The 23,844-nt window shown below is 36.0% G+C and overlaps 2 protein-coding genes across 9 annotated transcripts; one reads left to right on the forward strand and one right to left on the reverse strand.

Annotated features, from left to right (window-relative positions):
• The first annotated feature begins 1,594 nt into the window (after positions 1–1,594).
• Positions 1,595–5,963, forward strand: MBP10 (agamous-like MADS-box protein FUL-L). 6 transcript variants are annotated; one of them, XM_009618494.4, is made up of 10 exons: positions 1,879–1,943; positions 2,089–2,137; positions 2,410–2,616; positions 2,711–2,789; positions 3,653–3,717; positions 4,033–4,132; positions 4,256–4,297; positions 4,811–4,852; positions 4,953–5,086; positions 5,552–5,963. In XM_009618494.4, the coding sequence occupies exons 3-10, from the start codon at positions 2,432–2,434 to the stop codon at positions 5,661–5,663; spliced, it is 759 nt and encodes a 252-aa protein (XP_009616789.1). In that variant the 5' UTR covers positions 1,879–1,943; positions 2,089–2,137; positions 2,410–2,431; the 3' UTR covers positions 5,664–5,963. The 6 variants fall into 6 exon arrangements, with proteins under 6 accessions (XP_009616792.1, XP_009616791.1, XP_009616788.1 ...); XM_009618497.4 differs by lacking the exons at positions 1,879–1,943; positions 2,089–2,137 and adding an exon at positions 1,595–1,613; XM_009618496.4 differs by lacking the exons at positions 1,879–1,943; positions 2,089–2,137 and adding an exon at positions 1,653–1,861.
• Positions 5,964–6,937: 974 nt separating this feature from the next.
• Positions 6,938–13,207, reverse strand: LOC104109258 (E3 ubiquitin-protein ligase At3g02290-like). 3 transcript variants are annotated; one of them, XM_009618492.4, is made up of 6 exons: positions 13,006–13,207; positions 12,187–12,255; positions 11,928–12,059; positions 11,080–11,500; positions 10,566–10,675; positions 6,938–7,236 (listed from the first exon to the last, which is right to left on the reverse strand). In XM_009618492.4, the coding sequence occupies exons 3-6, from the start codon at positions 12,042–12,044 to the stop codon at positions 7,210–7,212; spliced, it is 675 nt and encodes a 224-aa protein (XP_009616787.1). In that variant the 5' UTR covers positions 12,045–12,059; positions 12,187–12,255; positions 13,006–13,207; the 3' UTR covers positions 6,938–7,209. The 3 variants fall into 3 exon arrangements, with proteins under 3 accessions (XP_009616787.1, XP_070052198.1, XP_018630766.1); XM_070196097.1 differs by having other exon boundaries at positions 12,187–12,297; XM_018775250.3 differs by having other exon boundaries at positions 11,928–12,297; positions 13,006–13,206.
• Between the last annotated feature and the right edge of the window lie 10,637 nt (positions 13,208–23,844).

Genomic DNA, 23,844 nt, shown 5'->3' on the forward strand with positions numbered 1-23,844 from the left:
TCTTGAAAAGAATACATGTTTTATGCACGGCCGCGTAAAACAATTTACGTTAGTCATCATGTATGATAATGGTAAGTAAATCTATACTATAAATATTAATGGGTCATCTTATAAAAATAATATATAGTAAGTAATTTAGTATGAGAGGTTAAACTACAAAATTACATTAAAAACATAATGTAAATTCCCTTGGAAATTATTTGGGTTGATCAGCAAAGGGCAGCTTGGACGAACTGATTAAGCCCTAATAACTCAACAGTCTCGTCACGATATTAATTTTTATTTTTGGTAGGGAGCGTTGTATCACGGAAAGTAAGATTTCTAATGCGAATTTTGATAGTTAATCGAGAAAGCATCACCTAAAGGTGCTAATTGAGCCGGTCCCGGGGCTAAAATCATCTCAAAGCTGAAGCGAAAAAAAAGCCAAGCTATTGCAAAACAATGGAATTTCATTCTATAAACTCATCAAATTCTTGGTTGATTTGCCGCTATTAGAACACCACAATATTCGTCTTTTTGAGATTAATGTTCTCAATGGTGAGTCGATCATTCCACTAATTCGGCCCAGAAGCGAGTATGATACTGATTGGAAAATTAAAAAAAAAGTAAAAAAAATTCACGGGCATCCATGGATTTGTTTTTGACAATTTAATTAAAAAGTTCTATGCTTTACCCACACAAATTGGCTCCTTGAGATACCTATCCCTCTAACATTCTGCCTATATAGCACTCTTAAGAAAGTAGAAGGAACCATTCGTTTCTTTTCCTAAAGATATTAGTAATTGGAATATATTATGAGCAGTTGAGCACTCTCATCTTCGAGAACTCAATTTATTATTTACCAACATATAGACGCTTATTATTCTGATAGTTTAGCTTAATTAATTCAAGACTAAGATTAATTCTTTTTTTAAATCAGCAAACTAGGAAAAGAGCTAGGGGGATAGCCATAATCACAAAACAATTAATAATTACTCCGTCTATCCCACTCTATGCAAGATGAGTCGGAGTATAGATCATTTAATTTTTTTTATGTGAATTTAAACATAAAATCTCAAATTTTTAAAATATAAAATTTATAAATTTAATTAGAAGTAAGATAAAAATTACTATAAATAGCAATAATTAACAATTAAAATATTTAAAAAGCATATACAAAAAATTACGACTAAATAAAAATTTACTTTGACTCTCCAAATAGTAACTTTATCCCATAATATACTTAATATTTGATCCTAATGGATGAATATTAGAGTTAAAGCAGTTATTTGCCCCTCGGACTAAATGAGGAAGATTCATGCGCCGTCTGTCGAAGATTACAAAATAGTAGTAGTACTAGGTAGCTGTAGTTTTAAGTTGTAACAGTGCCCCATGATGTTTTTACGTTCGTTTTGTACTACGTTTGTCAAAAAAATCATGGTTCTTAATGATACAGTAACAACTACACAGTCACTTCACAGTGTCCTCTCCAATAGTTACTCGACAACACATCCCTACAACGTAACGAATACTCACTCTTTTCTAATGCAGACTGTTCCTTCCTTTCACGAGTCAATAATAACACAGCCCACGTACGGACTCTCAAATCTCTTAAAGATTCCTTCCTCTTCTTGGTGCGTCTTCTCCGTATATGTACTCTCTATTATATATATACCACAGCAACAACAACCCAGTATCCAGTATAATTTTATTAGTGGGATCTGGGAAGGTGGGTAATTTGTACGCAGACCTTACCCTAGAGGCTATTTCCGATAGAACCTCCAAAAAATCTCCATCTTGCTCTTGGGGTGACTCGAACTCATAACCTTGAAAGTAAAGGGTGCCGTCATCTCTATTATATATACCAAGATGCGTAATATAAGTATAGTCACCTATATATATTCTCCCATATACTTACTTCTTATTATATTACTTTAATCTTCTTCTCTAACTGCTTGACTCCGGTGATTATTACTTAGCTTTCCGGTTGCCACCATGAATAACCTATTACATATACTGAACCTTGATTTCCTTATTGCACCTTTTTTCCTCGAAGAATTAGCTGCTTTAATTTATAATTAGGGTTTCTTCTTGACTTTTTGGTTGCAGTACTCCAATATAACATATACGCAGATTCATCAGATTTTAAAGGCTAGCTGTGAGTTTTAAGATAACATTATATTGTGTGTCTCTAGACTTTTTTTTCTCCACATATCTATCCTTATGGAGGAAGAAGGGGTTCGATTGAATTCTCTTCTTTAGAAAATTATACTGAGTAGAAATATATATATATTTGTGTAACATCTTGAATTCTCTTAACAAAGGTTGTTCAAAAAATTTCAGATTATAATTTTAGGTAATTTGTCTTTTTTGAATTTCCTTTTTAGATTTCATGACTCCTCCATTGATGATATATATCTATATGAATAGGTTGGGTGAAGTCACGCCTCTGATGGGGAGGGGTAGGGTTGAGATGAAGCGGATCGAGAACAAGATTAGTAGGCAGGTCACTTTCTCAAAGAGAAGGTCGGGTTTGTTGAAGAAGACTCACGAGATCTCCGTCTTGTGTGATGCTGATGTTGCTTTGATTGTTTTCTCTGCCAAAGGCAAGCTCTATGAGTACTCCACCGAATCCAGGTTAATATATTCCTACTCTTTTCATTTATTAATCCTTTTCTCTTCTTGTGTAATTTTTTTAAAAATTTAAATTTTCTGTTAATTAATTTTGTAGCATGGAAAGTATCCTCGAAAGATACGAAAGTTATTCATATGCTGAGAGGAAGTTGAATGCAAATGACTCTGAACCTAAGGTATTTCACAAATCCTTCATTTCCCATAAGTATTTACTCTTTTTTTCATCCTTTGTGTTCCCATAAGGGTTGGTCGAAGAAAATTCTTCTATTTCAATAGGATAATATATAAGTGATAAAGAAAGAGAAAGAAGATATGCTAATCGATGTGGATAGTCATTTTCCTCTTTGATGCATTCATTTGGATTATAAGCTAAGTGAAGGAATTTGGTGTTTTTTATGTGAAGTAATAATGTTAATTAACCTTGTAGTAGTTCTAAATTGTTACGAGTATTAAGCTTCATTCTTATGATGCTATCCTTAGTTGTCTATGGCAAATGTATATTTTTATAGAGGTTTTTAAAAGTTTTTGAGATCTCCTTCTGTTTTATTGATATCCATATAGGTTTTATCTATTAACTTTCAGATCTTCTGGATAATAGCTAACTTGCAACAGTCTAAAAAAGACGGATCCCGTGAATGGTTACAGGGATTTAATAGAACCAATATCAACTAATTATGATTAAGGGTTATTTTATCGACTATGCTATAGACAAAGAATAAACACTGAAAAATGAAACTAAGGGTATAGCACACTATTGAAGCTAACTATGAAGGTAAGAATTAATGTCCCTTACTACATGTATTAGATTTTGACTAATATACGATAGGATTTTGTTTAACAACCATTGTTCAAGTGGATTTACTTACATAATTAAAATAAGAGCAGCCAAGAAATAAATTAAAGCAGTAAATTGAAGAAAAGGGCTTTTGAAATTATAAAAATTGATGATGTCTGTTGAGAAGAAATAGATTGACTACAATTTATTTGTGAATTTGCTTTTCCTTTTGCCTCATGATCATGATTTCACGGATTCTTGCAGGAAAACTGGACTCTGGAGTACCCAAAGCTCATGTCAAGGATAGAACTTCTGCAAAGAAATATAAGGTAGCCTAGCTACTTCACTTCATCTCAATTCTCAAGCAGAAGGGAAATCCTTCTTGATTCGTTACAACATATCATTGTAATTTAACTCGTTGTTAATTTATAGTAGAGTGCCTATGTTATATTTTTCATGTTATTAGTTTCAATTATTATGTGCAATTACTTATAGTTAATTATATCTTTTTAAGTACCTGATAATGCAAAAATAATTCTTTTACACTACTAGTACTAGTACGTAGACGTTAATTAAACTCAATCAAGAATCACTCGGTTATGAGTAGCGTTGTTGCATTCATAAATGAAATTATCTGAATGTAGGCATTATATGGGAGAGGATCTGGATTCCTTCGGTCTGCGGGAGTTTCATGGTTTAGAGCAACAGCTTGATACAGCTTTGAAGCGAATACGAACTAGGAAGGTCAATATCATTCACATTAATTAACCTCTCTTTCTTTTTCAGATTATAATTCTTTCTTAGTTTGTGAATTGCCATCATTTAGAATATTGTCTATCTCAACATGTCTGTCACTTGAATTCGCAGAATCAACTGATGCATGAGTCCATTTCCCAACTGCAGAAAAAGGTAAACTAAAACTGTCTCCTGGTAATAGCAACTAGGAAGCTGATTTCAGTTGTGCTCATTCAACTATAACAATAAAGCTATAAAACTATTCTGTATCAAATTGAAGGAATGAGATTTTGTCTATTAGAACACTAAAATCACAAAACTACATATGTCTCCATTAAAGTGACTGAACTATTCGAAAATTACAAATGACCGAAAGGTGAAATTTTACGGTGCTGAATAGTGCGTGTTTTCTTCTTTTTTGTTCATCTAAATGTTCTTTTTTTAGTACTGTCTTTTATTTTACATAAAACATTATGGGGTTCTTTTTAACTTTCTCTCATTTGTATTTTCTGTGCCGCACATTTGACCTTTCTATCTTTTGTATTTTCTGAGCAATACTATCATTCAAAATATACGATAAAAACAAATATAGTAGAAAATATCACAAAGACAAGTCAGTTTAATTATAGTGCTTATGTTAGTTAGATAGCATGTGCATTCTGATTGTTTTTTGGCACTTGATCGCAGGAAAAAGAGTTGCAAGAGCAAAACCACTTAATGTCGAAGAAGGTACGCTACAAGCTGTTTCTTTACATCTCAATATTGGATTTCAATTTAGAAATGTATCCTTGTTTTTTTTTTCTCTCAAGAAACTGTCAACTGTAAACAGCTGAAAGGAAATGAAAAGCAGCAAACTGAGGATGCGCAGTGGGGGAAACCGAATCCAGGCCAAAGCTCGACGCCTTTCATTCTACCTCAAATTCCATCACAATCTCCCCCTCATGTCCCTAACCTTACAATTGGGTACTTCCATCTTTCTCTTTCACAAAAACACACAACAATGGCAGTATTATTTCGCGTAGCAGTGATTTGGTGTATTAAACTCCCGATATGCAAGGATCCAAAAAAAGATTGGACCACGTTAAGTCTATAATACACAATATTATCTTATATAATTTTTTGAAGAGTCTGTTGTCTCTCCTATGCTGGTTCTGCGATAAACCTTTATTATTACTTCATTTGGAAAAAAAAACAAGACACTACTTAAATGTTGGATCTGCCTCCGCTGAATATACATTTTTTCCTTCGTTTTGAGAAATAAAAAAGGTAGTTTTGAATTTGAAGTTAAAACTCATCTACTAGAACTCCTTTTTTTTGTGAGTGTGTGCGCGCGCGCATATCTAGTAGGAGTTGGTTTTAACTCAAGACTTTTATTTAGTATATTGATTACTTAACTAATAAATTATGTTCGAAATTTCTGAATCTCAGAGGTCCTTTTCAATCAACTGGATTTACGAGCACGGACGAAGGGCAAACTCGCCATGGTTCTAATTCATTGATACCTCCATGGATGCTTCATCATCTCCGGAATAAAGGGTGAAAACCCCTCCCTCTACAGGAGTATTTATGAACATAAAATCACAATTTTACGGCTCTATTGTACTTGTAAGATCTACCTGTATGTTTTATCTCTTTCAGCTTCAAAAGAAAATATTAATTTCATATAGGGACTTATCTAGTAGTCTTCGTTCCTTTTTCGTCTTGTAGATGATACTTAGTAACATAAGTGGGGGAGTCAAAATACAACTCTTGTTCCTTTTCATTTTGTAACAATATCTGTGACTTCATTCCCCTTCCTATATGAGAGATGAATGCTTGAACTGTTCAAGCTATTTCATGAGGTACCTGCAATTAGATTACAAATGTGATAGTCTATTGTTTCCTAGCTCAAACATAGTCTCACATTCAATCTCAACTACTAAAGTATTGTCTGTTTTGGTCCAACTTCTCTGGGTCACCTCAAGGCTTTTCGGTCTTGTAATTTTGTACCTTTAAGCTTTAATGCAAAAGGCGGCTTAACATTTGAATCATGAACTCGCTCTTATATGACCGTGACTTTCTTCTCTTATTACGATGTAGGATTTGCTTAAGACTAGGTGGCCGTTGTTATGCATAGTTGATATTTCCTTCTTTGTAATCAACAATATGGATGTAGTTGCTTAGTGTGGAGCACATAGGAGTTGGTTTTTTTATCATCCATAAGGGCCGTCACATCAGTTTTTTCAGAGGCAGAGACAGGATTTCAAGTTTATGGGTTCGAAATTCTAGTTTTAAACTATTGGGTTCTAAATAAATAATTTATATTTATTCAATAAATCTTTTAAGGCAAATACAGGGTTCAAACCAAAACTACTGGGTTCGGCCAAACCCGTTCGGGATACTCTAGCTCCGCCCCTGAGTTTTCTTCCTTCCTAGTAAATATTGGTGAACCTAGCTGCATAAAATATAGTATAACAGGTGTGATGTTTACTCTTTCATTACAAAAACTCATTTTTCTTCTTTAAAGGGAACAAAATCAGGTTTAACTACAATGTTTGTGAATGAGATATATGGATGAGGCATACCTTTGGACTTCTATATTACGATAAGCCTGAAGCAAAAGAACGAAGTCAATATATACTATTTACCAGGGGAAAGTGATATACTATTTGCTAAAATCGTTTCAGCCTGAGTATAAAAGCTAGTAGACTCCATTTATTCCCTTTTCTTTTTCTTCTTTTGCCCTCATGTTATTCCCTGATAGTATATCTCTAACATACTTTGCTAGGATTTTAGTTTCCAAAAGAAAATGTGGTCTATACAATGGAAGAACAATCACCACAACCTTGGCAATATTATACCAAGATAAGAAGCTCTGAACTATGTTGTTACATCAGTGACAACTTTATCTGGAAAATCCACCCAACTGGGAGTACAAAGTTAAATTGAAAACCATAACAATATCGAAACTCAAGCATTAATCAGGGATATGTTTATCAGTTATTTCGTATTTACTGGTATTCACAGACTTCAAATTCATCTGTTTCGGTTTTATAATCCCCTATTACTGCTGGTTTCACCCTCGACTGTAACTTCTTGAGCAAAGATCAGGTAGTCTCATCAAATGCCATCACCTAGAAATCAAAAAGAAGGCCAACTTGTAAATTAGCAAAATGCCTAGTGAAACAATGTTTGTGTACACATATTATCTATTTGATTGAAATTGACACTTCGAAACATCTATCTATACACAACTTTAAAACTGAAGGATCTTAGAACTTGAGCTAGTGTTCTATGTGGTCTACTAGAAAAGGCAGCATATTGGAAATCTAATTCTTCTGATATAAACCTCATATATATCTTACATGTTTTCTGGAAAGTAAAGCAAACATGAAACCTAAAAAAGGGCATGGGCATGTTATTTCCACCGAAACCACTAATTGCATCGCAAAATAATAACTATATGACTTGTTTTTTAAATTTATCCTTTCTCGAGAAAATAATAACTGCACGACACACTAAATGGACCTGAATCAATATGATCTCCTGAATTTCAAAACTGACTCCCTTTTCCTTTTCTATCTATTCTTTTATTCTTTTTCTTTCATCCAAGCTCATCATAATTGACTAGTTAACAAAGGGATTTGCTTTGTAAAATTGTCACCCAAACGGTGCAGAACTAAACAGATCCATGATTCCTGTGCTTCAGTCCAATTGCTACACAGCCTACTATTAGCATTTAGCTCACAAGTAACAGCTTTGATCAAATACCAGACTACGAGAATGAAATTGATAAACCTAACTTCTACTGCCAAGGCTATAATATGAATTATTGAGTTCTGATATGCATATTTGGTGCACCTCGGCAAAAGGGAACCTTCTGACATTTGTGAGTCGGGGATAACCAATAGCAGGGAAAGGCGCAAAGCTCTTGCAGAACAGGGCTCAAGAAAAAAAAGGAGGAACTTGGAGGAGAAGCAGCCAGAGTAAGCAATAGCAAGGAATGAGTTATACCTATACTCTTGTCATATTGGCGGTATAATAGAAACGTTAGAATCAATTGAAGTATTTGGTCTATAGAAGACCCATTGATTTTTCAAATTCTTTTTTTGGGGGGTTAACAGAACTGAAAGAGTCCCAAGGCATACCTATTATATTGCATGAACAAGAAAACAAATTTTGGGCCCTTTACATGGTCCCCTTCAAATTTACTAACAAGATTCCTTTTATCCTTTCTCTATATTAGAGGTGTCAAATAAATTCAGTACCACTTATCCATCAGGCTAAACCCTGATATAAGCTAAGAGATGGAAATCAACTAGATTTACCGACCCTTTTCACGAATCTCATCATAGCCTTTTAAACACATCTATTAACATTACCACAGTTCGAAACTTCCAATCACTTTCACTCTATATCCCATCACAAAGTTTCCTTAGGCACACTGCCATATGCATTGTCAATAACAGCCCTACAGAATCAAAGGACACTATGCAGGGTGGACCACTTGGCTAAAGCCAACACCAGGTCAGGGTCCTTGGACAGCAGCCTGGTGAAGTTTGACTTAAAATGCCTTAACGTCCCAACAAACTCTAATTCCTTATTTTGAGCATACAAGTTTTTGGGCCCAACCCAAGCCATTGACTAATTCGCTTAGCTCAAGCATATGCCCAAGTGTTTGCACCAATAGGCCAGGTAAACTACCAGACTAGTTGCCATGTTTCATCATTACTTTGATTGAATACCTGAATCTACCATAAAATTTTATTAGTCAACTTCACGTCTTCACCAATAATATCTGAGACACCATTGACCCTTAATGAAATTGCATAACACTTGGGAGCTTCTCAACTACCTTGTCATCTTCAGGCTCAACATGTTCATCTCAAAGAAAGTACTTATTAGGGCTTTCTCACTATGCTTGTAATCAAACAATATCCAAAAGAAAAGTTGCATGTGACATCTCCTCATCAATAGTCTCTCTAATTTTGTAACATCTCCAAATGTTTACTAAACCATGTTGACTAAAAGCTTAAGATACTGGTATTGTTAATCATTATTTTCTTCTCGCTCTGGGTATTGGGATTGGCATAGTTCTTCACCATCTGGTAAACTTTCTTAAGAGACCAATTACCCAAACTTAAAGATTTCCCTAAAATAGCCACAAGTCGTGGGCTTCCAAATGTTTAACTGCATAGCAAGCCACTAGAATTTGGCACCATAATTGCCAGCACTTAAAGAGACTCCGTGGGATGTTACCCAATCTAGTGGCAGAGCTATATACGAAGTCTCTTAAAAATAGGAGAAGATTTGAAACAAACATGAACATGAAATGTAAGGAATGTGTAGGTTGCATCATTCTATCACCCCAATTTGTAATAGATTCTCACACCTCTCAGAATTTATTCTATTATTCATCTAATGTTAATTGACTTGCTTCTGACAGCCTACGAATGCTATAAGTTATAAAATCTTTGACACGCTTTCTGCTCACTTTACGTTCAAGCTCTCGCTCCACATTTGGTATTTTATACTTAACCTTCTCCACTTGACTGCAGTTCGGCTCATTTCACCCTCACCTCTGCTTTCCTTAAAATAAACCTTTCCTAGAGATTTCCCAATATCTTCTATCTTTATGATACAAAAAACCTCGGTATTGCATATAAAGCAGTATTTTGCAGGGAGAGCTAAGTTTACTCAGTTGGGTATAAATTAGCAAATAGAGAAAAAGGTAGCCAAATAAATAAGCAATGAGCTAGTCCTCCTTGTCAAAACAAGCTAATGATGACAGGATTAATGCTAACTATATCCTGTGCAAGTATTGGTAATGAGTTATCTCATGGATCATTAGTTTTTCCAGTAGAATCAAGAAAGAAATCTGAAGAATGTCAGCTCACGCTTTTTGTGCCTATTAATGCACCAAGAAGAAAATCTTTGACACACAAAAGAGAGTGGCTGGGAATAAGAACTGGGTAATTATGAAAAAGAATCATGAACTGATAAAAACGAGGGAGAAATAGAGTTTCTCACACCCCTCCGTTTATTTTCCCTTTCCTAGTTATCAATTTTTCAACAAGGAAAGAAAAAGAAAAAAAAATTATCTGTTTCTTTTTAACCTGTACGAATATATTTGAGTCTTTACACCACGAAAATTCCTGGAACTGTTTCCTTATTACGGATCCACATTTTATACAGCGGAAGTGTAGGGAGGATCGGTGCAGCTTCAAGAAGGGATTTGAGTCTATGTAGTTAGTTATAACGGCTATATCTTGGAATTAATTGATTGTCACTAAGACAGAGAGGTCAATATAGAAAAATAAAAACATGCAGACATTTCCCTCAGAAAGCCTGAGAATTGTTTGTAGCATAGCAGAATATATAGGATAAGCTCAACCAGTACACCAAATCAAGCATCATAAAAAGAAAGAGACGGCACATATAAAGTAAACGAAATCACAATTACCTTGCCACAAACTGGACAGCTGTCACTTCTTTCCATCCACTCATATATACAACTCAGGTGGAAATGGTGAGAGCATTTTGTCATTATTTTTGGGTTTTCCTCGGTGTATTCTGAAAGAGACACATGAAAGTAAATATTCAAAAAATCCTCTGAACTATGCTAAACAATGCCCAGAAACCATTCAATGTATGCCAAAAAGTACGTGAACGATATACTGCCCCAAAACAATTTCATTAAACACTGTTGTTCAACAGTTAGTCATGTTCATTCTTCACCACATAGTCCTGTAACAAATATTATCAAACCATTGATTTTGGAAGTAAAAACTATAACAGTGACTAGGGTATTTTAAATTTCTGTTGTCCACTAGACAAAATAATATCTAGGTTATGCCACCAAAGATGGGATAAGGGGAAATAGAAAAAGACTTTTTACAAGACTCTTTGTAGAGGGCATGCATAGACGACTTTTGTTACATCCGATGAGGTAGAGCAGAAAGATCCAAAAAATTTACCTTCAAGACATGTCGGACAGACATCTTCATCTTCTGAATAATAATAAATATGAGCATCTCCGGAAGTCATTTTAGCTGTTGAGAATTCCACAGAAGATTTGTTGTATTCTTTTGATCCCTCTTCAAATGTAGGCTGACTCCATTTATTTACATCACTTAACGATTCGGAATCGTCAAAGCTTCTTTGCAGTGGTTCAGTCTCCTCATGTGAGTGGCTTGAGCCTTTCTCCCTTCTCGAGACTTGTCCGTCTTGTTGCAAGCGGAAATATCTTGGATCAGCATCATAAGGCAGTGGTCTCGGAGGAGAACGGTAAACGTCAGACAGTGAGTCATCAAGAGATGTTGTAGAACTCAAAGATGCAGCCCCTTGATCAGATGAAGGAATGACATGTTGTTCTCCTCTATGGAAAAGTGATGTATACTGAAGGATAAGAAAATGAAGATTATGAAAATTCTATGGCAAATAAACGAGAGCAATTATCATCAGCACCCATTCAGTGAATGAAAAGGTCTTGATATGAAGCTATGATGATCTAAATACAAGACTATACCCAAAGATAATGTTTTGTGATAAATATACCTAAACAGATTATGCAGATAAGTTCAGCTGCCGGATACTCTCAAAAGATTTCATAATATTTAGTTCCTTATGTTCCATGTGTGAAATGCTTTGGATGGTGAGCCTTATAGAAATAGTAAAGTTGTTTCATCATCTCATTAGTTAAAGATTCAAAGGAAAATGACAAGAGAGGTACTATCCATTGAATATGACTGTGTAAGCAGCAGTAGTGCGTTTGAAAAGAAGGAATTATATGGTAAATATACAACAATGTTGTCGAAAAGCATACCATATGCAAGAAGTTCTGAACAAGAGTTCCAAGGCATATACAGTTCCTATACATTGAGCTGTTTGGATTGGCAAAATCTTCACAATCGTCTCGTAAGCAGCAACAAACTGCACCCATGGTACCGTTTTCAACCTACGTTGGTACCACAAAAACCTTTTCAAGTGTCATTGACAATCCCAATTGTCACGATATCCTGATTGTGGAAGTAAAACTTGTGGCAATTGGAACTTGGAGTAACAAACGAAAAGTGAGGAAAGACCTTCAGCGAGCAAATGGAATTGGGCACCCGCTCTCTTCAGGAAACCCCCCGAATGAGTGAATGCCCTTTCTGATCAAGGCATTAAGAAAAAATAAGTATTATGTTAGATTCCTGTAATAGTGAAGACAATATTAAACTATCAGAACTAAGATATAAGAAGACACACAATACTTCCAAACTTACAGTTGTTGAAGATGTATACCTTAATTCCAAACAACTCTTATCGTCTATATGAATCCTCAATATTCATTCAACTCCATTTGGACCCATTTAATTCCAAGACTCAAGAATGCCCAATACAGTAGTTAAATTTGATATCTTTGTATGCAATTATTAAACTCAGAGAAAAAGTTTACTTCTTTTTCTTTGGTTGTTGGGTGGGGAGTGGGGGTGGGGTGGGGTTGGGTGCGGGGAGGGTAATCAAGCCACTTCATAGCACCAAATTGTTTGAGAGCTTAAAACAATAGACACTATAGCGGAATTGCAAAGAGCAGATACAATTTCTAAAACTTCAAACATTTCCAGGGATTAGAAAACTTTTTTGTTCCTCTCCTAATTCTCTTTAATGGGAATTAATTCATTAATAGAACCTCAGTAGAAAAGCAAACATAAATGATCAGCTGAAGAAGCTCAATGGACACAATTATAAGGCAAACAAGAAACCAAGAATTGGGTAATTATAATTTCAGATTAATTAATTCTCAAGTCAAAGAAAAGAATGTTAACGCAGATACATATGGTTATCGACCAATTCAGACAATACCCACTTGAGGTCACAAGATTAAAGAAGTAATCAAGGATGGAGAAAAGAAAACACACCTCTAAATTATGGAGACAGAAAAAGGGAGAGAAAAAACGATAGATTGGATGATTGTATTGAATTCCAGAAAAGACAGAAGCCAAGAAAGAATTCTTGAAATCGGAGGTTCGATGCTTTTGGATTTTGTATTATAAGGGACGATGTTGAATTTTCACCAATATAGGCACCGATACGCGTCAATAATGCCTCAAAAGCCTTTGGGCTTCTCTCTTTTTTCTTTTTTTATTGATAGACTATTATAAATAAAAATTGTTAGATTTTTCTTGTACTCTTGTGTGTGGTTATTTTTGGATTTATTTTTCAACCTTCAAGACTCAACTTAAGGTGATAAGATTAAACTCTTTTCAAAATCTTACATTACTTCTAGGTATTCAAGAAAGGCGATAAGTTTAAGCTTATTGTTGTTCTTGTTATTCCAAAGGGTCAGGTTTCATAATCTATCTCTTATTTTTAATTCTCTACCAAAGGCGATTAGTGTTTTGTTACCTAATTATTGTTGTTAGGATTCAATTTCAAGAATAGACTTCTTGAATTCAAGAAACTCTTTCTTGAATTCAAGAAAGAGTTCTTGAATTCAATCTATCTTTAATTTTTCGTCGTTTTTTTGTTTCTTTATTTTCTTTTAGCTTTCGCATGTTTCTTGATTTTCTTTAGTAATTCTTGGACCCCTATCATCTCCATTGTGATTTGGTTTGGTATTTTTAACTAAAAAAAGTCAAACCGAAATCAAACCAACCCGATAGTACATTTATACAATTTTTAAAAATATTTTATACATATAAATATTTATTGTAATGTAATTTATAAATATTTCTTAAACTTTTTCACAGTTTTATCTTTTAGCCGTATTATTTCACTTTAACATTTTTGAATGGTAAATCAATTTTATAGCCAATAAATGTAGTAACTCAAACAAAGTTCAAATCAATACTAATGCTAACAAAAGAAATTCAATTCAACACTATGAATGACGATAGTGTTGGATATCTATTTTTTAAATTTTATATTGGTTTATAATGAAAATGCATAACTTAGTTTCTTTTTTTCTTTAGTGCGTTATGTATTTAATAGTATTTATTAGCTATACTTATTTTAGCATGACCTATATATAGTATTTTTTAAATTATATTAATTTTTATTATAGGCTTATTAATTAGTAATATTTGATTTATGCAATTTTATTATCTTTGTTATTGAATATTTTAGTATAATGCTATGACTTATCTCAAATATTTTTTTGGAACCCCAGGAAAACTCGCAGTTGCTACAGCCTCTGCCCTTCGGGTGAGCACTCTGTGCGCACTAGGTAAATCTCTCACTGTGTAATAGCCTGCAAATCACATAAGGGGTGTAAACCGCACTAGGCAAGGCTTATGCGACTGGCTCGACCCAGAAGTCATTGAGGGGGGATAAATCTCATATCATCTGTATGAATGACCGCCCTCCAAACCAACTGGGTCAACCGACTCTGTGGTGACTTATCTCATATTATTAGGTTATTTTATTAGAAAATTCATTATATAGTTATATCTTACTAGGACTAAAGAAATATTTGGAGCACAAGTTGAATATTTTGTGCTATGAAGACTTTACCGGAAAAAAAATCCGAAAATCTGAAAAATATCGAAAAAACTGAGAAAAACCCGACTTTGTTGGTTTGATTTGGTGTATATATTTAAAAACCCAACACTATTGGTTTGGTTTGGTAATTGAAAAATTCGAATCAACCCGACTTATGTACACCCCTAATCCACGAATCAGTGTAGGCATCGAATAATTATGTCCCCTAATTGGATTGTGGTGTTATGTTGTTACTTCAGACACAATATTAATTTTTATTAATCTCGATGGCATAATATAATACTCCAATATAATATAAATATAATGTAAAATGATTGTACATATAAAACGACGAGAAATAAGTCAAATAAGTTGTAAGTTTGTGCTATCTATAACCCGTAACTCCCTTCATCAAAACTTATATAGAAGACTAACACACGCATTTTTTCTTTATTGCAATTTAAACCTTTGATTTCATGGTCTATTTCATTTGTTTACCCTTTATATTAACACATGATGGTATTACTCAAAGAAAGAAAAGAATCAAACTAAATGAACCAAGTGATGTAGTTAAGAATTTATGGATTCATCCAAACTCAATGGTCAAACTTTATATATGTATTTAGAAAATTCACTTAATAAGTATAAATAATAAAGTTCGAAAGCCAATATATCAAATAAATTGTGGTTAACTTTTGAACTCGAATCCATAATATTCAACAAAGTTGTTTCGTTGATTCATTAATGGTTAGTGGGAAGAGTAGATTGATAAGAGAGAATGCGGAGAATGCTCGTTCGCACTGCCAAAGCAAGCTATGTATATAGAACACAACTACGGTGCATCATAGCGTGACTGATTGCGTTTTTAATCTGATGATCATATGACCACACACTTAATTAGGTGCTAGGCTTCTCTCAATTCTTTGGCGGGTGAGATGAATAGAATATATGCAGATTAGCTCGTAGTATTCTAAAGTTCAAGTTTATCTAATTAATTTGCTACTCAAGCTATGGTCTCCTACTATCATCAGTCAGTAACTTTTGATATTTGACATTTCTTGGTCGGTCTTTGTCTTTTTTTTTTGGGAGATGGACATGTCTCGTAGTATTCTGAGCTCGGTCTTTCCGGGCAAAAGCAGAAGCAATGATAAAGTTCTTTAGATTGAGCGTAAAACAATATGCTATAGCTTTTATGTGCAGAATATTTCATGTCCTTACAAGAGTTGTTAATTATGATATTTATAGTTATCCTTAGGGAGACAAGATCCTAAAATCAAACTCCTCTGGAATGAGAATAAAAATGTCATTGATGGGTATATAACGGCTGGCTTTAAATACAGATATTCTCTGTAACGGCTGCTCGTTAAATGCTATGCGATGTCAAGACTTTGAATCTTTACCATCGGTTGTGCTTCCTTCTGGGTCCATCATGTATCGGTTGCGCACTTCGTAACCGGTGCCGATTATCCGCCGACTCAACTTTTGTCTGTTCTCGGCTCCACGTGTCACCTCGCTATTTAACCACTTGTTATCAACTAATTTCATCCTATACAAATAGTCCCCCTAATTTTTGGTGATGCAACTCAGTGTTACCGGAGAGTAGATGAGTATTCCTTTCTTGACAAAAAAGTTCCTGAACGATCTCTGACATTTGAAGGGACATGCGTCTCTTCGCATTTAATACTCCGAACATGTGTTGACCCGTGATTCAGTAAGTATTTTCGTCTGTTTTTGAGGTAATCATGACCACGATTATTTGCTGTATATAACTTTTTTGCTACTCATCATTTTCAATTCTCCACTTTCACTACTTTCATGATCTTTGCTCCTTTTCTGAGTTTTTCTTAAAACATCCAACTTCCTTGGCAAGAACTTTCTTCATTCATCTTTTACCATCATGTCTTCTTACATTGCTAACTTAGGAAATACCAATTTTCTCTTCGGTGGAGGCTCAAAGAAAAACAAAGACAAAGAAGTTGATGTTGAGTCTAAACCTCCAACTATTAATACCATTATACCACTTTGTCTCAGCACCGCATCTGATATTCAAGAACAAACCTCATCCGCGAATTCTCAAAGCCACAGGTTTTGTCCGATTCGTAGGTACCCCTCCTCTAATCTTCCTTCTAGTATCCCCACTGTGAATGAGGATTGCAACTGTTCCAATATTGAAATTTTCGCCCCCGATGTGGTAGAGAGAGTTACTTACTCCAGAGAGGGGTTTATGTACATCTATACATAATCTCTTTACTTTGGGTCCCTTCTCCTTGGGACCAAGTGAAAGACTTGACCCAATAATTCTGGAGTTTTGCCACCAGTACCAGGTCTACTTGGCACAAGTTGGCTTATCGATATGGTGTACGGTGGCCTGTCTTTGCTAGTTGTGCGCCGAAATCGGAAAAACCCTAATTCTCGCACATATGATGAATATCTACTCCCCCAAAGATTTTTCGTGGGGGATTGTTGAACTTCAGCAAGCGTGGCCATCACGCCCTTCTCACCAGCATAGATGATCACAACGACCGCGGATGGATGGAGCGGTTCATTGTTATTGCTACCAGGGATATCATCCCAACCACAACTCCAGCTTTCCCTGAGTCGTGGAATCTCTTCCGTAAGTCTTCGGATATTCGTTTCCTTTCTTCATAAAAAGATAATTTCTCGTTTTGCTAATTTTTTTTACTTCCTTCGTTTCAGTTGCCTGCTGGGAGCCACCACGGGTTCACGGTTTGGACCGATAGATTTAGAAAATTCTATATATTACATCTTCGGAATCCCGTCGGTGGAAAGAAATGACTATCAAGTATGGGTAGAGAGATAAGAATCACGGTGAGTAAAATTCCTCTCTTTTTTTAATCTTAGTAGTTTAAGAGCAATTTACTTAATCATCTTTTTGCTTGCGTAGGGGTTCTGAGGGGTTCCGTCGTCTGCCTCGATGCCCTAGATGACCCCGAGGAGGTCGGGAGGGTATTGTAGAATGCCCTCGACCGAAGCAGAGCCCGTGGATCTACCCAAGCCTCTGATGAGGGTGCATCCTCTCGGAGTCCCCAATCCAAGAACAAGAAATTGAAGATGAGGCATTCCTCCTTGGCTGGGACTTAAGAGAAGAGAGTAAAGAAAACACTAACTGAGCCGACCACAGTGGTCCTCGATGACGAAGGGGAAGCTAGTAATGAAGAGGCTTCCCTTCAAAGGAGAAAAGGATCTTCATCGGCTCAACCGGATGCTCAGTCGGGGGAGCTTCAAAACCTACAACAGAGGAAGTTCAGGCACTCTCGGGTGAAATGGACCTGGTTGAGAATGTTGATTATCGCTTCCCGACCCATGTTGCTATCTCTGGTCCAAGGAGTTCAGACCCTGAGCTTCTTCTGCCCTCAACCACCGAGCAAGAAACAACCACAACTTCTTCTTCTCCTTCTACACCGACAACTCCATACCCACCAACACCAGTTATTCCTTCGCCAGCAGAACCAACTGCATCTCCTCTGGCATTAGCTGAACAAGCGAGGAATGCCGCCCCTCCATGGTCTCCTGATCATGGGACCTTGGAAAATAATTATTCGGCACCTTCCCAGGATCCTAATGGAAGGCGAATCGCCACTATTTCGATTTCGAAGGAGTGCCATATTCTCTCAAAGCCAAAGGAGCTTGCCAGTTACTTGAAGCCGCTGGCTTCAGCGAAAGATTGGGAGAAGATGGACTCCCTTTTGGGGGAGTACCTCATAAATTACAGCATGTACTGCTCGTCATAGGTAAAAGCCTCGCTCTTTTCCATCTTTTCCTAATTTACGTTTTGAAGTAATAAACTTGGTTTTATCCTTTTCAAACCAACTTTCTTGCTTCCGAGCTCCTGCAGAGGCTGTAGTAAACAAGCAAGAACTTGCTTCGGAATGAGACCAACTGTTAGTCGAGAGGAATCAAATCGATGAGCGCCTCTTGGTGTTAGAGGACGAAGTTATTCGAATGGACAAGCTGGAGGCCTGACTACGGTAGTCGGAGCTAGACAGGATGGCTCACAGCTAAGTAGTCACCCTACTTCATGAAAATTTAAGGTAAGAAAAGGCTAAGTGGGCCGAGCTTCATAATGTTGTGACTGCTGCTGAACGTGAATCAACCTTCATGGAACAAGTTAGTAACTTGAAGTCTGGTTTGCGTGCCAAAACCAAGGAGGCCAATGCTACCGAGGAGAAGAGGGTCAAAATGGAAGAAAGGCTCAAGAGGGTCAAAGAGCAAAATCGGCTTCACTCAACCACCAGCGTTGAACTTGATTCCCGACTCAGCGTAATAAAGGATGAAAAGAGAAGAACTCCCGGCTGAAATTGATAAGCTCTGAGCAAAACCCCAGGATCCAGAAGATTCCCTCGTCTTCGAGAAGACCTATGCTATATACCATATGAAGAGGAAGACTTTGGAGGAGGCCAAAGTGGGCATTAACAATATTAACGATTGTATTGCTCAAGTTCGGGAACTGGAGTTAACTGCTCGTGAGAATCTTCCTGCTTGGCCCACTGCAACTGACTCCTCGAATACTATTATGATTATTCGGGAACCGAAAAAGATGAGGGCCTCGAGCCGGCAGGGGAACAACCTCCTGTGAGCACGTAATTTTTGCCCAATATATGAAATTACTCCTAAATAAATCTCAAAAAATAACTTTTAATTATTTTATAGAATTTTAGGAATTTTTTATATTTTACTTGATTTGTTTTGTGCGTATTTGTGTTTGGTGCATTTTAATAGAATTTTAAATCTTAAAAAATAACAAAAATATTTTAATCTTTATATTTTTAGATTTTAATTGCATAATTAATTGCATTGGTAAAATATTAAAATACCAAAAATACATTAGGCACTTTACATGCATTATTATTTATATAATTAGTTAATTGTTAGAAAATAGATAATTAGGTTAATTTTGCATATTTAGTTTTAATTAGAATTAGATTGGTCAATTTAGAAAACATTTAGACTAGGAAAGAAAGAGGCTATTTACTTTGTTTCCAAAATGGGCCAATGATCAGCGGCCCAAATCTTGATCCAATTTCGCCCAGCCATTCCCATTTATCCGACCAGCCTGGCCCATCATCCCTCTCTTCACTTATTAAAACAACCTATTTTCCTAAAATCCCCTAGAGAGGAGAACGAATCCCTCCCTTAAAAAAACCCCTAGCTGCCCAATAAGCTCTCAGATCCCTCACACACTTATTTCCTTCTCGTTCCTCTCTGATTTCATCGACATACACATGCGATTTACCATCAGTAATTTTTACAAACACACACGAGATAGTGAAGAAAAAATTTTGAAATTCAGAAAGCAAAAGTCAGATCGAAAAAATAAAAAAATGGGAATTGAAAACTGATTTGGATTCTATTCTCTTGCATTGTATCTGCTGGGATTTTGGAGGGATAACTGAGATCCAATGTTGCTGTTTCATTGTTGATTTTAGCTATTCAAGTCTGCTGGGTTTCATCACTTCTATGTAGCCTTTATTTGGCACCTTTTCGGTTGATTCATCTGTTGTTCAGTTGTTCTCTGCTCATAGGTATATTCATACATCGTTGTTGCTTTGACTTGAAATCATGAATGAAGCTCAAGTTGTTTGTTGCTTTATGCTAATAGATCTCGTGTGTTTGAAGGCTAAATTAGTTTGGAATTATGATTTCTTATTTTTATTGCAATGAATCTGTCATAATTTCGAAATTTGATTGATTCTCTGGTAACGTTTAAGAAGTCATATAATCCATCCTCCGTGATTGGTTGAGTCTGCGTTTATTCGAATTTTGATTAAATTTGGTAGGCTATAATTGAATTCATTTAGTATGGATTTCGAACTTAGGCTTTCTTAGATTTGGGCCTATTAATAGTTTGAGTATAAAATATAGAATCAAAAGTCCATTAATAATGCTTGTGAGCATCTCTTAGTTGAGCTTTATTTGTAGTAATCAATGTCCAAGATTCCATATGGTATTTGGACAAGTAGTTAACATGCTAATTAAGATTCAGCATAATCATTCTTCAAAATAAAGAAAGAACATCAGAAAATTACTGCATACTCATCTTTGAGCAGTGGATATTGAAATGGAGTGCTGGTTTTTCCGTCTAGTATTTGGACAAACGGTTAACTTCAAGATAAGCAAATGCTGGAGTTGTACACTCATTTTGATGTTGTTCATATTTTCTTGTATATCAATACATTCATAACTGAGACCTCTACATGTAACTTCAAACCTTAGGCAGTTAAAATAATTTATGAACATTGTAGTTCGCTTTAGGCGCCATTAATAAATCATCGTGCCTATGGGTACGGTTCCCGTGGCATAGTCATTATACGTAATCCCCAATTCGAGTGTGAGTTTCACGTGACTCGACGATAACTTCAAATAATAATAAAAGTCAAAATGTTGTGGATCGCGGGTGCGTTTCACTTGGAGGGATTCGCAATGGTACAAAAACGATAAGTGTGCGACATCGCGACTTATTTAAATAAATTCCATAAATCGTGAAAGCAATTAACACTCTATTAAAAGCGGTTAGAAAGTTAAAAATGCACAATAGATTCTAAACATGTAATAATTCCGATAATTAGGCCAATTATTAATAGTTGAGTGATTGTGCTAAAACCACAAAACTCGGGAGTGCCTCACACCTTCTCCTGGGTTAACAGAATTCCTTACCTGGTCTTCTGGTATTCGCGGACCATAAATAGAGTCAATTTCCTCGATTTGGGATTTTAAAATAAACCGGTGACTTGGGACACCATAATAATTATTTCAAGTGGCGACTCTGAGAGTTTCATAAGAGAGGGCCTTTATGATTATGTTCTCTTGAAAAGGACGTCTCCTGTTCATTACGGCACAAACATTTAACGTTTTTGTTAACTCTCAAATGACAAAATAAATTAACTTATCATTTGGACAAGAAATAAAACAAGTATGAAAAAAGACTTTGATTTATTCCCTTTTATATTTAAGATTACATTCACATAAACATTCGTATCATTAAGTAAATAAATCTGTCAATGTATGTGGGCGACTTGTACAAGTTATTTCTATGGGGCTGATCATGTAGTCCCTGGTCCAGATAAGATATTGATCCCGATTCTTACACTCCCCGGTGTTCGTGGCACTCTTGATGTCGTATCATGCATTCCCCCCCAGTGTTTGAATGCTAAATATGAGAACTCAAACACCAGAAGTATTGTATTCATACTGCTGCTTCATCGGTGGAGACAACTTGTGAATGGTTAAATAATCTTTTTGAATAATGGAAGGCGAGGTTTGCCATCGAGCCAAAGATTATTTAACCATCCACAAGTTGTTTACCACGTGAGCTCGTATTCGTTGATCACATCGGTGTAAGAACTTTAGTGCCTTGATATTTAAAGGTCTTGCCTTTGTCGACGATCCTCCCATCGTAGTATACCTTGCCAGAAAAACCCGATCGGGACAAAAACTGGTCGAAGAAAAAAAGAGTGCAGCAGATACTTTCAGTATTGGCAGGAATCTTCAGTAGTAATACCTTTTGAGGTAAGTCACATTCCAATTGCTAGACAATTTGACTCCATCTTTATTTTCCAATTCATATGATTCTTTACTGGTGATAGCTAAAACCTGATAAGGCCCTTCCCATGGTGGTCTCAACTTCCCGGCATTAACTTTTCGAGGGCTTTGAGTGACTTTCCTCATAAGCAAATCTCAAACTTTAAAATAATGGAGACTCATCATGCGATTGTAATACCTTTCTATCCTATGCTTTTGGGCCACCATCCTCACGTATGATAGGTCTCGGTGTTCTTCAAGAAAGTCTAGATTCACCAGCAATGCTTCATTATTTGATCCTTTGTTCGCTCAGGAAAATCGCAAAGTCTGTTCCCCTTCTTCCACCGGTATCAGATCCTTCGAGTCATATATGAGAGAAAAAGATGTTTCTCCCGTGCTTGACTTTACTATGGTCCGATATGCCCACAGCACCCTTGGTAGCCCATCTGGCCACTTGCCCTTAGCATCTTCTAACTTCTTTTTAAGGTTTTGAATAATTACCTTGTTGGTTTATTCCACATGCCTGTTAGCGATCGGGTGGTACGACGAAGAAGTGATCTGTTTGATCTTTAACCCTTCCAAGAACTTTGTAACATTTGAACCTATGAACTACGGCCCGTTGTCATAAGCAATCTTCTTCGGAATGCCAAACGGCAGATTATGTGGTCCCATATGAAGTCAACCACTGTGCGCTCTCCGATCGTTTAGTAAGGACCTGCTTTAACCCATTTAGTGAAATAATCAGTTAAAACTAAAAGGTAAAGGACAAACTATGTCCATCCCCCATTTCATGAATGGCCATGGAGACACCATCGAATGTAAAAGATCTACTGGTTGATGCACTAACTGTGCATGACGTTGACATTTGTCGCACTTTTGTATGAATATTTTTGCATCTTGTTCCATCCGGGGCCAATAATAATCTTCCCTGATCAACTTTAGAACAAAAAAGTCTGCACCAGAACGATTTTTGCAGACTCCTTCGTGGACTTATCTCATCATGTAGTCTACCTCAGATGCCCCTAGACACCGAGCTAGTGGTCCTTGGAATGATATCCTGTATAACTATCCATCTACGAGGTTGTAGCAAGCTGCTTTGGTCAGCAGTACCCGTGACGCCTTTGGGTCTTCGGTGATTTGCCATGTTTGAGATATTCAATGAACTCGTTTCTCCAGTCCTAAATTAAGTTGGTTGAATTTACTTCACAATAGTCGTCAACATCCAACACCGAATATAGTAATTGGACGACCGTACCGAAAATCATATCCTTTCATCTATGTGGGCGACCCCAAATTAGTCAATGCATGTGCTTCCATATTTTCTTCCCTTGGAATATTGATGATTGACCATTCTCTAAATCGTGGAAGTAATGCTTGAACCTTGTTCAAGTACTATTGCATACGCTCTAACTTTGTGTCGAAAATCTCATACACTTGGTCGACCAGTGTTACGATCCAATTTTCCCTCCGTTGGGTACCGTGATAGAACCTAGTCTTAGGGACTAGGTAACCCTAACATTTACTGAATAATAACAATAATAAAAAACATCTAACAACTTTTAAAATGGATTCCTCTATAAAATGTACAATTTCCAAAACCTGATAGTACAAGTCATAAGCTCTATAGATTTTCTACAATTCTTTTAAATACAACTGTTTGAAATAAAGTAACAATATGAATACAAATCAGAAGGAGTGCTGGTTTTTCCTTCTGGTATTTGGACAAGCGGTTAACTTCA

This window comes from Nicotiana tomentosiformis, chromosome 2, assembly GCF_000390325.3.
Source record: "Nicotiana tomentosiformis chromosome 2, ASM39032v3, whole genome shotgun sequence".
Classification (NCBI taxonomy): domain Eukaryota; kingdom Viridiplantae; phylum Streptophyta; class Magnoliopsida; order Solanales; family Solanaceae; genus Nicotiana; species Nicotiana tomentosiformis.